The sequence below is a fragment of the Ziziphus jujuba genome, chromosome 4, assembly GCF_031755915.1.
Source record: "Ziziphus jujuba cultivar Dongzao chromosome 4, ASM3175591v1".
Classification (NCBI taxonomy): domain Eukaryota; kingdom Viridiplantae; phylum Streptophyta; class Magnoliopsida; order Rosales; family Rhamnaceae; genus Ziziphus; species Ziziphus jujuba.
Window position 1 is genome coordinate 7615640 of NC_083382.1, and position 13797 is coordinate 7629436.

Genomic DNA, 13797 nt, shown 5'->3' on the forward strand with positions numbered 1-13797 from the left:
CTATACTAGTTCCTTGGTCATCATTCTCCTCTTTTATTTATTTTCTCTAAATGATTCTTCTTTTCTTAATTCCTAAATGATGATTCTTTTTTATTATAAATAAATAAATAAATAGAAGAAGAAAACGCTATAATTAAGTCTCAAATTTTGGACTTTAAAAATTATTTCGCTCCCAAAAAGGCCAGGACTTGCCATCTCTGTACATGAATTTTCAAGAAATGAAAAAAATAGTAAACATCCTAATTGGGTTCTCAACTCTATTGCAATGAGTTGCAATTTTACTAACTAGTCATATAACAATTGCAATGGGTTGCAATTTTACTAACTATGTTTCTAGGCTGCATTAGCTCTTTTTTCTTTTTCTTTTTTTTTTTCCTTTTTCCTTTTTTTTTTTTTAAGTTTATAATAATTCTTCAAAATTTATTTTTTCAAGTGTAGGTATAAAGAATTTACCAACTAAGTCAATTTGACTCAATGCTGCATTACAACATTAGTTTGATAATCATATAACTCACAGATTATTACTTCATTTGGAAAGTTTAAAATTTAAATTCCCTTACCATCTTCCACAAAATAAAATAAAACAGATTGTCATTCAAATTTTTTGGCATTTACATTTTTTCTTAAGCAATTTCCCACTTTTGTTGCTGTTCTTTTCAATGTTGAAACTTATTTTTTTTAATGTAATTTTTAGTTTTTTTTTTTGAAATAGTAGGATTCCAAAATGATTGTTGAATGTCTAGAATAAAAAATATTATTTGCCATCATTGGTAATTGATCGCCACCAGTAAGTAAGATTCGTATACCATTTAATATGGCGATTTAATTGCTATTGTAAAATAGTTAGATCTTTAGTATAAAAATCAATATATAATTAAATTTATTTAATTAGTATTTATCATCTCAGCATGAATTTTGTTAATATTCATCACCACTTATGAAAAATAGCAAAACTTATTCAGAAAATAGTGAGTCAGTGGCTTTGTTAAAAAAAAACGACTTCCTCAGTAATTAAAGTTGACAACGATTTATCAAATCCTTCGTGAATGGAAACTTAAGCCAAGACTCTGGCTACCTCTGCAACTTACATTTAATTTTTCAAAAAAAAAAAAAAAAAAAAAGTTACCTTTTAACCAAACTTACCTTTGAAAATAGCACTTAGTTTACCTTTTAACCAAACTTACCTTTGAAAATAGCACTTAGTTTTAAACAAAATAATCACAAAGATATGGAATTATACTTTCTCCATAGGGCAACTTATTTTCTCAAAGATAAAAATCTGATGATTGGACATACTTTTTCTCCGAAAAGTTTGCAAAATTTCATTGGGTTTTTTAGGTTTTCTTTTGGCAGGAAAACACTGCAAGTGGTTTGGATCCTATATGTTGGTAAGAGTTCGATCTCTTCACCTTATCAGGACCTGAAGGAAATCGAGAGGACATGCATTTCAATAGCCTGTCAGCCTCACCATCCAATACATTTATTGAATCATAAATGCCGCATAATTAACCAAACTCAGCAGGCTGGCAAATTTTACCCTTGTTTGGTTTCAGAGATTTTCATTCACTTTTTTACTTTATATAGAGATTTTTCATTCACTTTTTTTTTTTTTTTTTTTTTTTTAACTCCTCGATTTTCCATACAAAAAATATCTCAGCCTGCAAATTTTCCTGCATATGTACTTTACTGCATAATTGTTCATGGTTAAACCCTGCAACCAATAATACAAGTCCATTTGTAGAGTGGCAAACTATTTTATCAAAAAATAATTCCGAATTTCAATCCCTATGTATCCCATAATAATAATAATAGAACACATATCATTAAAGTTATATAACTCACTGCCAAACTTTTCTCAATGAAATTCAAATATATAAATGAAAGAGAATAAAGTTTTTCTTACATCCCAACCAATATGGATCACCACATGCTCATTTTCTCTCTTTCCAAGCTCTGCGCTTGCTGAAACAGCTGGTGGGATATTAACTACTAAAAAATGGCATACTTGTCTATTCTATGGCTTTGCTTAATTCAAACACTAGCAATACTTGCCAAAACTAAAGCTAAAATCCCAGCAGTCATAGTATTTGGAGACTCATCTGTTGACTCCGGTAACAACAACTTCATTCCAACGATTGCTCGCAGCAATTTCGAGCCTTATGGTCGAGATTTCCTAGGAGGACGTCCAACCGGACGTTTCTCAAATGGTCGTATTCCTCCTGACTTTATCTCTGAGGGTTTTGGTCTAAAGCCAACAATACCAGCCTATTTAGATCCAACGTATAAGATATCAGATTTTGCTTCTGGTGTTTGCTTTGCTTCCGCAGGAACTGGGTATGATAATGCCACTTCTGATGTCCTGGTAAGTAATTAAACATGTAAAACCAAAACTATATATATATATATATATATGCACACTTAGTATAAGAATTATCATGTGGACACTTGATAGGAGGCTGACTAATATTTATGTACTTTCAAAATTATTTAAAGATGCTTCAAAGATACATTTATGTACTTTCAAAATTATTTAAAGATGCTTCAAAGATACATTTATGTACTTTCAAAATTATTTAACGATGCTTCAGAGTTACATTTTCCCTTCTTTTTTTTTTTTTCTTTTCGCAGGGTGTGATTCCTCTCTGGAAAGAAGTGGAATACTATAAGGAATACCAAAAAAAGTTGAAAGCCTATATTGGTCACGAAAAGGCAAACAAAATTATAAGTGAGGCTTTATATTTGATTAGCATAGGAACAAATGATTTCCTCGAAAACTATTACACGTTGCCCGAACGACAATCCCAATTCACGGTGACAGAGTACGAGGATTTTCTTATTGGATTGGCTGGGAATTTTGTCAAAGATTTGTATGATTTAGGGGCTAGGAAGATGTCCCTAACAGGTGTTCCTCCAATGGGTTGTTTACCACTGGAGAGGACAACAAATATCTTAGAAGAACATGCTTGTATGGAGCAATACAACAATGTGGCTTTGGAGTTCAATGGAAAATTGAAAAGTTTGGTCGCAAAGCTTAACAGAGAACTTCAAGGACTTCAAGTGGTTTTTGCAGATGCATATGATCTTTTGTTACAAATAATAACAAAACCTTCTTCATTTGGTAAGTTTGTTTGGTTGTTTTCACAGAGGATTGATTTCAAAGTTCTGGCACTGAAGATGCATATGAATTATTATTATTTTTTAAAATCTTTTTCTTTCATTGTTGCTACGTATTGTTTTCAGTTCATAACCCAATATCAACTAACCTTCATTATTTCTGAATATACCATAAGGTCCTCACTGAATTCTTACCATATCATTTTCAATGTGTTAAATATCGTTTTCTATGGGCCAATTCTTTCTTTTCAGGTTGATGATATTTTAGAGAGGGAGAAATTTTGACTTTTTTGCTTGTATCAAACTTCTCTTCCTCAAGGGAATAAAATTCTACAATATCTCACAAATTTAATTTAATGTTCTGTTTTCAAAACAAACGGAGACATGCTCAAATTGAGTTATTATTGTTATTTTTTCTTTCTTTCTTTCTTTGTTGATATGGAAGCAAAGCATGAACAAGAGCCATTTGAAGAAGATTCTAAAAGTACTATGTTTTCTTTTACTTTTGGCAATAGAGCATTTGATATTAAGAAGAGCTTTGTTGTTGATTTTTCAGGGTTCGAGGAGGTAAGAATAGGATGCTGTGGGACAGGAAGATTTGAGATGGGCTTTCTGGGATGCCTTAAAGACAATCCATTTACATGCCCTGATGCAAATAGATACGTATTCTGGGATTCTTTCCATCCTTCTGAAAAAACAAATTATATAATCTCAGATCATTTGCTTAAAACATGCCTAGCCAAGTTTCTTTAAACGATAATAATTATTCTGGAAATAGTGTGCCATGTCTTTATGTTGATACTTTTACACACCACAATGAGAGAACTATATATGAGTTTGTTAATGGAATGAAGTTTCATTGGAATTTGAGTAATCCCTGGATTTGGATTCGTTTTGTAAACAAAACTAACTCATGAATCATGATTATCTATATTTTGCATCTGGGTTCAGTGAGAATTATGGACTGCTCTACGTCTAGAAGTGTGTTTAGCAAGGCAAAAAATGATCTATACAGGACGCGTCTTTGATGGTAAAGAAGAATAAAAATATGTCTAAAAGCTTGTCATGGGAAACATTAGAGTTGTGTTGGGAGTCCCCCATGATTTCCTCAGGGCTGTAATGGGACCATGAGAGACTATTTCCTTGTTTTTTCGCTTTGTTATTCTTCTGGGTATTGATCGGTCTGTTTTAGCTTAATTTTGGAGGTGTTCAAAATTGTAACCTGTGCAATGAAACTAACCAATTTGATTGGAATGATCCAATGCAATTGGATTGTATTAGATATTTTCAAAATCCAGTTGGATTAGTTTTACATTTCCCAAAACAACCAATCCATAATAAATTTATTAGTTATTTGCAGCATTTATCATATGCCTTATATATATATATATATATATATATATATATATTAAATAATTTTATACAGTTAAATTTCATTTTAAATCCTCTAAAACATATAATCAAAATTTTCAGATAAAAATTTAGATCTAATATTTATAAGTAATTTAATTTTTAATGTATTTGGATTGGACGGAAATTAAACTGATTAAAACAACCAATTCAAACCTATCTTAATTGAATTGGATTATATTTTTTTAATTCAGATTGGATTGGATTGAAAATTAAAACTCCAATCAATTATTGATTGGTTGGTATAATTTTATTGAAAAGGATTGGATTGGACGTACACCCAACTTAATTTCATAGAATTTTATTTGGGAAAGGAGAAGAGTTGCCTAAAAGTTTGCATCATGTCAATAGGGTTCACACTAATAAATGATAGTCTACCAAGAATTAAATCATACCAAACCGTTGCTGGCCAAAAATTATCTCCATTCAAATCTAGTTCCAACCAACATCACAACAACAACACTACTTGTAGCTACTTCCATTGGACAAAAGCCTCATTTTAGAGCAGTCAGCTTGATGGTTGAAGTCTCACGGAAGTATCAACCCTTAGCACTTACATCAGTCAACTCTTAAATTTAGATGCAAACTATATTCCCAAATCAAAAGTCTATATATACACATAGTTTTGCTATAAAATGCATGCATGCTCTAATCAACTGTTTGTAAACGATTTGGCCACTTATCAATCTAGTTCAGATGCAGGTATAAAGATTTACAGCCCCGAACCAACTAGCCTTCTCCTCCATAACATTTTATCTCTTGATATAGTCCTTTCAAAATATGCTTCAATCACTCAACATTCACAAACCAAATAAAAAAATATTTGTGTGCACAGCATCCTCCCCTCATTCTTTAATAGCCAAATACTGTCAACCAAAAAGATTTCCCTACTCTAATCCACCAATACTTGGAAGCTTCTACCATTGCCATTCCTCAACAAACTAGCTCTACAAATTGTCACCAGAATTATGCAGCATCTATTTGATTTTGGCTTAAAACTTCAAGTTATCAAAACCAACAAAATGAGTTTGACTATAATTTATCAGGATATAGTAGGCCTTCTATGGTAGAAATCATAATCCCGAATGGGTGAGGATTCACATTAATCTAAGCAACAAGGTCCTCCATAATGTGGCATGAGTATTTCCAGCACTTCTGTGAACTGCTGTTAGAAGACATGAGGCAACACAAAACACACGTAATCCATGGATATAATGGAGTTAAATGTTTCATATTTTCTCTCTTTTATCCCTCTTTATCCATATAAACACAAACTGAATTCCAGCCCATTTCTGCATTGACTATATATGTTCATAGAAAAGCAAATCTAAACAAACTGTTTATAAATGATTGGAACCCAGAAACAACTAGTCTTCTCCATCATTAAAGCATTCTACCTCTTGAGATAGTCCTCTCAAAATGCTTCAATCACTCCCTCCGCATTCACAAACCAGATCAAAATTATTTTTCTACAAAACATATCCACTGGTTCTACTAAGAGCAAAAGACTACTGGCCGGTGGCAACCAGAAAGATTTTCCCACTCATATCCACCAATACTTGGAAGCTTCCACTCTTGCTGTTTCTCATGAAACTAGCTCTACAATCCGTCACCAGCTATATGCAGTAGCTATTTGATTTTTGCTTAAATATTTATACTAATGAAAAGCAACAAAATGAGTTCGACGATAAATTGTCAGGATATAGTAGCCTTCTAGGATGCAAATCATAATCCTGATTGGGTAATATTCATAATAATCTACGCAATCAAGGTCCTTAGCAATAGAGATAAGTACTTCCGCATTTCTATGAACAGCTATTGGAAGACATGAGGTAATAAAAAATACACGTATGAATATTATAAAGCTAGTATTTCATATTTCCTATTTATCCCTCTTTCCTTCATATAACACAAACTACTATAAAGGATTCAACTTCAGAGGCGTTGAAAGGAAAAATACAGAGCATGAACAAGCTATTTCACCCCATTTGAACCTCTATCCTCCCTAAACTACTTTCTTTCAGAAATCAATCAACCAACAAAAATACTTTACCTTTTGCATGATGCAAGTACCTAGAAAAAATGCACAATCGATTCCTTATTCCACCCTTGAAATTGCTTCACCAAAAAAAAAAAAAAAAACCACGTTGTATTGATTATCGATAACAACAGACAAATTTTGATCAAATTTATCTTTGAAGTTGAGGTCATTGTACATACACAATTAACAAAGTTAATTATTCACAGAAATATAATCTATCATCGAGGTCAATCCTCATAGATTATGAGGAGTCTGGTTTGAGCAATTACCTTATTAGTCTATAAATTAGATTTTAACACTTCTTTGTTCACTCATGCAGCAGCTGACTGCACATTTTGTTCATTCATGCGGCATCTGACTCCGCATTTTGTTTGGCTTCAAGTGTCTTCTCATACTCCTCAATAGATTTGAAGAGCTCAGAAAAGTTACCTTTCCCAAATCCACCACATCCTCCTTTTTGGTATACTTTCCCTTCTTCATCCTTGAGCATACATCCCACTCTCTGAATAATCTCTATAAATATGGTTGGCCTGCAAATACAAATAACAAAAACCAATTTATCCAAAATGTCCAAAAACGTGGCAGTTGACTTTGATTCATTAACAAATCTAAAACATATAAGACAAATACAAATAAAAAGTTATTTGGAACTCACTTAAATGCTTACCGAAATTACAAAAAATCAATTTATAATAGTTCATATAACTTCTTTATTTTTTTTATAACCTTTTTCTTCTTTTTTTTTTCCCACCTTAATCCAATATGTCCAAAGACATGGCGATTCGCTTTGATTAATTAATAATCTAAAACATGTAGACCAATTCAAATAAATAATTCTTTGGAAATCAATTTCTACAACAATTATAAACGAATACTTTTTCGTCTTATAGTTTCATCTACTAGTATCATGAACTAAAACCAACTTTCTTGAGCAATATGAGAGTTAAAATTGATAGAATTTAAAAATTGTAATAGTTCGAATTGGTATTTGAGAAATTATCTCTGTTTTATACTATTCATATAGTTTTCTTTTTCTTTTTCTTTTTTTTTTCCTTTTTTTATTCATAATAAATAAATAAGAATAAATCTGCTAAAAAGTGCAAAGAAAGAGCAAGACCTATCTCCAACAGGCTTGGTGAAAATCTGGAGCAGAGTACCCTGATCATCCCTGTCCACCAAGATCCCAAGCTCCTCGCATTCCTTTATCTGCTCGTCCGTCAACACGTCACCGGCCCGGTTCTTCAAATTCTTGTAGTACGTCGGCGGCGGCGATGGCATGAACTCGAACCCTCCGATCCAGCTTCGGCTCCTCATCTCCCTCAGGGTCCTGAAAATGTCCTCGCTCACCAATGCCAGATGCTGCAGCCCAGCTCCTTCGTTGTGCTCCAAGTACGTCTGTATCTGACTCTTCCTCTTCGTCCCGAATACCGGCTCGTTCAGCGGCAGCAACACCATCTCGTCGTTGTTCGCCAGCACCACGGAGTTCAGACCGCTATCGCTCGTCCCCACGTCCTCCGCCGTGAACTCCGCGAACTCATGGAACCCCGTAAACCCTTTCACGTACGAGACTGCCGGACCCAGCTCCGGCACGTTACCCACAGCATGGTCCAAACGTCGGATTCCGAAATCCAAAGGAAAAGAGGACGGGACGGACTCGAACCCGGGAAGGAACCAGGAATCCGGGTTCGGGTCGGAGATTCGGGTAGGATCCTTGTAGCTGACGTAGCGCAGAACGACGTCACCGTAGAGCTGGACCTCGGCGATAGCGACGCGGTCGTCGAGGGAGAGAGGAGGGGATGAGGGTTTGGCGCCGTGGGCGACACTGGTGGTGAAAGCGAGCTCGGCGTCTTCGACCTCGATGGCGACGGCACGGACGGCTAGGCCGTGGGAATCGGCGAATCTCCGGCAGGCGGAGTGGTCGAAGGAGGGGATGGAAGCCGAGTTTGGGGATTGAGAGAGGGAGGCGATGGAGGGAGAGTAAGGGGCGGTGAAGAGGAAGCAGAGGTCGCCGGAGCGGAGGAGATAGGAGGCGTGGACTTGGTTTCCAGTGGAGAGGTCGGACTTGGCGACCAGAGGCATGCCGAGTCCCCAAGAGAAACGCCGTGCCGTATTGGTCGCGTCTCCGCACCAGTACTCGATGTGGTGGAACCGCTTGACCTTGAACCGGTCCGACCGGGGATTGGACCGGACGAAGTTTGAGAATCCAACGAGCTTGAAATCAACGGCTGGGTTTTCGTTGCCCATCGTTTCGGTTTCACTTCGTCGTTCGGGAGAGAAATGGAGGGAGTGAACACGGCGACGAGAAGCAGGAGGGTAATGTCTTTTTACGCGTCCTGTGGACGACACGTGGAGAGGCTTGATTGGATGAAAGGATTTGTCCTGTGGAATCTGTGCCAGGAAATCGTATTGGAGTGAGGAGGCCACGTGAGGATATGATCGATGAGTAGGATTGCAGTTGGACGGATGGATTGTCGGAGTTATCGGGTACCTTAGCATGATGATCGGCTTGGATGTACCCGAGAGTGGGACCCAATAGGAGATTGAAACAGTTGCGTCACGGAATCTCGGTCAACTGGGATTGAAATTGACGAAATTACAGAATTGTCCACTCCGTGGATCTTAGGAGCTGAGGCACGACACGAGTGAAAAAGCCACTTTTGGGATTTGGATGCTTGGAATGACAAAACAACCAAAAAAAAAAAACAAAACACAGTGGGGAATTTTGTAAATTCAGTAACCCAAAAAAAGAAAAAAAGGCTAGAAATACAATTTCAAATGCCACGTTGATGCATGATATCCTAATCCTATTAGCCAATTTTTAAGTGCAGCTCATTTTCCTTTCCTTTTGACCATAATTATTGCCAGGATTTGGATTATAGATTTCGTTTAGTTGTCTTGATTTTAACAAAAAAATAATTATAGTAAAAGGAAAGAGAGAGAAATTCTTTTTTTTTTTTTTCTGTTTTTTTGGGCCTGTTTACACTAAAGTCTTGGAATATAGGTTGTCGCATAATGTCCCTTCAAACTCTAAAAACCTTTAATGGGATGCCAGGCTGTGTGTAATATTGTGTACTAAAAAAATTTCTACTGGTGTAAGTGGTGTATGGTATTTGGGATATGAGGATTTATAGATTTTCAAGTTTCAATTTCATGTGTTAAGCTGAGTTTTTTCACGCAAAAGTTTTTATAGCAGATCGACTCAAGCCTTTATTGGAGAAGCTTATTACTCCTAACTAATGCGCGTTCGTTTCTGGATGTAGCATTGGAGAAAATGCTATTTTAGCTAATAAAGTGGTATATTCCATAAAATGTAAAAAAGTCTAAAAAGAATTGTGGGAATCAAAGTAGACATGCAAAAGGCTTATCGCAGGATTGATTGGGTTATCCTCATCAAAATTCTAATCATGTTTGGGTTTTCAAACAGATTTGTGAAATTAGTCTTTAATTGCATCTCTTTAGTTTCTATGGAACTCTTGTTAAATAGAAGTATATTCGGCAAAATCCTGATGGAGAAGGAGTTTAGATAAGGGGACCCGATGTCCCAATTTCTCTTCATTCTTATGGCAGAGCTTCTATCCAGAATGTTACATAAATGGAAGAGTGACAAAAAAATCAATGGGTGAACCTAAGCTGTTTATCTTCCACTATCTCTCATCTTCTGTTTGCGGATGATATTCTCATTTTATGCGGAGCCAATGTGGGTAAAGTTAGAAATGTTCTAAGGTGCCTCCAGCTTTATCGTAAATGGATAGGACAAGCTTTCAATCTTGACAACTCTGGATGCTTCTTGTCTTGTAACGTTCTTGGAAAAAATAAAGCAGTGATCAAAAGTTAGCTGGGGATGAAAGAGCTTGATAAGAAGGCTAAACACTTTGGGCTCCTGCTCTTTGTGGAGAGAAACAAGTCGGTAGCCTTTGAAGATCTTAGAAGAAAGGTGGAGATGAGGTTCCAAGGGTGGAAAGCCAAACTTTTGTCTCAGACAGGGAGAGCCACCCTTATCAAGCTTGTGGCCACCTCTATACTTGTTTACTCAATGTTATGTTTCCTCCTTCCTAAAGGTTGATGCGAAAACATTGAAAAAATAACCAAAGTATTCTTGTGAAAAAATGAAACCAAATCCTTGAAAGGCTTCACCCTAGTGGCTTGGAGGATAGTGTGCCGGTTGAAGAGTAGAGGGGGCTTGGGTTTAAAAATTTGTCGAGGTTCAATATAACTTTGGTTGCTAAGCTAGGATGGAGTCTTACCACTAAAGAGATCAAGTTTTGGGTGCGAGCCCTGGAGGCCAATTATTTTCCTCATTCTTCCTTTATTTAGTGAGAAAGAAGGGTGGTTACTTCTGGCTGTGGACTAGAGTTTTAAAGATAAAGCCCTTATTAGCCAAAGGATTATGTTTTAGAGTGTAAAAAGGGGAATATGTGAACTTCTGGGAAGATCCTTAGGTTCGAACAACCTAGGATTTTTGCCAAAGCTAAGGAACCCCCCAACTACCATTGGTATGGTCGGTTCATTGAAACTAAGCAATGGAGATTGGAACTGGAAATGTCTTTTATGCCTTTTTGACCAAGAAACTATTATGAACATTAATGGAATGTTCTGGGCAAATAAGTACCAGAGCGACAAGCTTATTTGAACGGGAACCAAATATGGTACCTTCAGTGTGAAGTCAGCTTATAAGTTGGAAGATGGAGGAGAAGTGGGTGGTGAGAGTTGGTGGAAGTATATGTGAAGAAGCCCCATCAATGAGAGGACAGAGTTCTTTTTGTGGAAACCTGCTAATTCAAGCCTAGTGTTATCTAACCTCATTGCCAGAGGTGTCGATTTGAATTGTGACAAATGCGTTCATGGATATCAGAGAAACAAAAGCATGAAGGGAAGGGAAGGAAAGGCACTTGGATGTTAATGTTTCGACGCATCAGTGAGCAATAACGGCGGTTTTCTGGCTGTGGTGGCCCAAAATTATAGAGGAAAGGTATTGCACATACATGCTTTCGAATCTGAAGTTTCCATTCCTAACGTAACAGAGTTGGCGGCTACCTTAAAGGCCATGCAAATTGCATACACATTTGGATGGAATAATGTGTGCTTCGAAACTGACACCTTTACAGTGATTTATTCCCTAAATAATAGAGATAAGAGCTTTCTGCACTAGGCTGAGATCACATTTTTAATGACATTCTCACCTTTCTTTCTAACTTTGTAAATATATTTTTTGTTTGGGCTCCTAGGAAGGCTAATAGACTTGCATACATAGTGGATCAATGGGCAACTAGCCATTTTTTTATTTGTTCTAAATTGGTTGCCCTCGTCTTTTGTGGATTGTATAATTCAGAAAAATGTATCTGAAGAAGCTCCCCAAGTTTAGGCTTTTTGTATTGTCTTTTTTTTTTTTCTTTTTTTTTTTTGGGAATCCCAATTTTAGCCCCAAAAAAAAAAAAAGAAAGTTTTATTATTTAATGAAAAATAAATAGAGAGGATGGAAAGTTGCTATATTGCATGTTTAATGGATTTTTTTTTTTTTTGGGGTAAATACCTGTTTTAAGAAATTTGATAATATATATCTGATATAAAGGCTTTTTGGATTAGCAATTCAAAAGCAGTTAGTAGGTTTGGTTGCCGGGAAATCATCAAAATAAAAGGTCAGAGGGGCCACAACTATGGAAAATAGGGCAAAATTGTCAAATAAACAAAGAAAATAAAGAGAAAAATTAAAAACCAAAAAACTTTAGGGGGGCACTTGTGTGGCTCTGTTGGTGGTATTAACCATTTTTATTTATCCCGAATATTATGTTTTGACCGATTTTATAATAAGCCAAATCAATCTATTCATGTCAATTCAAAATTAAACCTAATCATACTTTACAAGTTTATAAAAAAAAATAACAAAATATATATTGATGTTTTACTAACGTTTTTATTGATCATTTACCACCGAACGTGGTAAATTAGTGAAAAGAAACAATTCAGTCTTTACGCCTGCCTGCGGATCTAGAAGTTGATGTTCGAGTCTTGATAATTGTTTTTATTGTCTCGGATGGTCCTTTACCACAATATCACATGGCACATGACTAAGTTCTGATGCCCAGATACTACCAGGAGGCATCTTTTTATTTATCAAAAAAACTTATTTATTGATCATTTATACCAATTTTCAAATTATTCATTAATTTCAAAAAATAAAATTTTATAAAATTATTAATTTTTATTTCTTTTTATATATTACTTTAAACAAATCTTTATTTATTTATTTTTTTGCTAGTTTTGAAAATAAATGTTCCTTTCATATACTTTTTTGAATATTTATGCAGATTTTTTTTAGATATTTTATTCTTTTAAATATTTGTTATTGTACAGTAATGTTAGAAATTCTCATATAATTACGTTTTGCAAATAAAACGTTTAAAATGTGTTTTAAGATGATGTATTCAATTTAGAATTTGAAGGATTTTAAAAGTTTTTAAAAGTTTAGAGATATTCGATATAAATTTTAAAAAAATATATACAAGTTTAATGATATCCAATTCAGATTTTGATGGATTTTATAAAAATCCATTAAAATCTAAATGTATTCAATTACAATTTTATATAATTCTCTTAAAATCTGGTGGTATTTAAAAAATCATTTATTTTAAAAAACTTTAAAAAATGATGGATTTTAATGAATTTGAAAGAATTTTAATAATGAAATTGTGAAAAAAATTATCAATATAAAATCTAATCTTAAATTTAAAAATTTCGTTGGATTTTTATAAAATCTTTATGAAGTCTATAGAATTTCATAACAATCCATCAAATTCTTTAAAATCTATGGCTCATTTCAAATCTATCAAATTGTAAATTAAATACATCCTCTTAGTAATAAACTTTATTTTCTAGTAACTTTAGTTTATTCACAAGATGCTACAATTCTTATTTTTTAAAATTTTGTAAAATGTATTTCTTCCATACGTGTACTGATTCTCAAACTTTTATTCTTAAAAAACTTGCATTCTAATATTCTAAAATATATATATATATATATATATATATATCCATACAGTAATAAAGAAAATATGCATAATAGAATAATAATATTGAATTTGAATCCTCATCTCTACAATTTTTTTCTTGAAAAAAATATTATTCCTAAATAAATTAATACTCTATGGATTTTAATTTACTACATAGGAATGATTAGATGAGGATAAAAAATATTTATGGATTTGTCCATCTAATCTAACTACTTTAGGAGACAT

General features: G+C 34.4%; 2 protein-coding genes across 2 annotated transcripts; one reads left to right on the forward strand and one right to left on the reverse strand.

Moving 5' to 3' along the window:
• The first annotated feature begins 1854 nt into the window (after nt 1-1854).
• On the forward strand, nt 1855-4476 carry LOC107416588 (GDSL esterase/lipase At2g42990). Its single transcript, XM_016025102.4, has 3 exons — nt 1855-2362; nt 2629-3118; nt 3671-4476. The coding sequence occupies exons 1-3, from the start codon at nt 1997-1999 to the stop codon at nt 3865-3867; spliced, it is 1053 nt and encodes a 350-aa protein (XP_015880588.1). The 5' UTR covers nt 1855-1996; the 3' UTR covers nt 3868-4476.
• A 2179-nt stretch (nt 4477-6655) lies between these two features.
• On the reverse strand, nt 6656-9184 carry LOC107416589 (4-hydroxyphenylpyruvate dioxygenase). Its single transcript, XM_016025103.4, has 2 exons — nt 7683-9184; nt 6656-7095 (listed from the first exon to the last, which is right to left on the reverse strand). The coding sequence occupies exons 1-2, from the start codon at nt 9059-9061 to the stop codon at nt 6909-6911; spliced, it is 1566 nt and encodes a 521-aa protein (XP_015880589.1). The 5' UTR covers nt 9062-9184; the 3' UTR covers nt 6656-6908.
• Nucleotides 9185-13797: the final 4613 nt, after the last annotated feature.

Bases quoted from the DNA above. Each gene is read 5' to 3' on its own strand.
- LOC107416588 (XM_016025102.4), top strand. From the start codon at position 1,997: ATGGCATACTTGTCTATTCTATGGCTTTGCTTAATTCAAACACTAGCA. The intron at 2,363-2,628 runs GTAAGTAATTAA...TTCTTTTCGCAG, and splicing joins ATGCCACTTCTGATGTCCTG to GGTGTGATTCCTCTCTGGAA. The intron at 3,119-3,670 runs GTAAGTTTGTTT...TTGATTTTTCAG, and splicing joins AACAAAACCTTCTTCATTTG to GGTTCGAGGAGGTAAGAATA.
- LOC107416589 (XM_016025103.4), bottom strand. From the start codon at position 9,061: ATGCTAAGGTACCCGATAACTCCGACAATCCATCCGTCCAACTGCAAT. The intron at 7,096-7,682 runs GTCTTGCTCTTT...TTGTATTTGCAG, and splicing joins ACCAAGCCTGTTGGAGATAG to GCCAACCATATTTATAGAGA.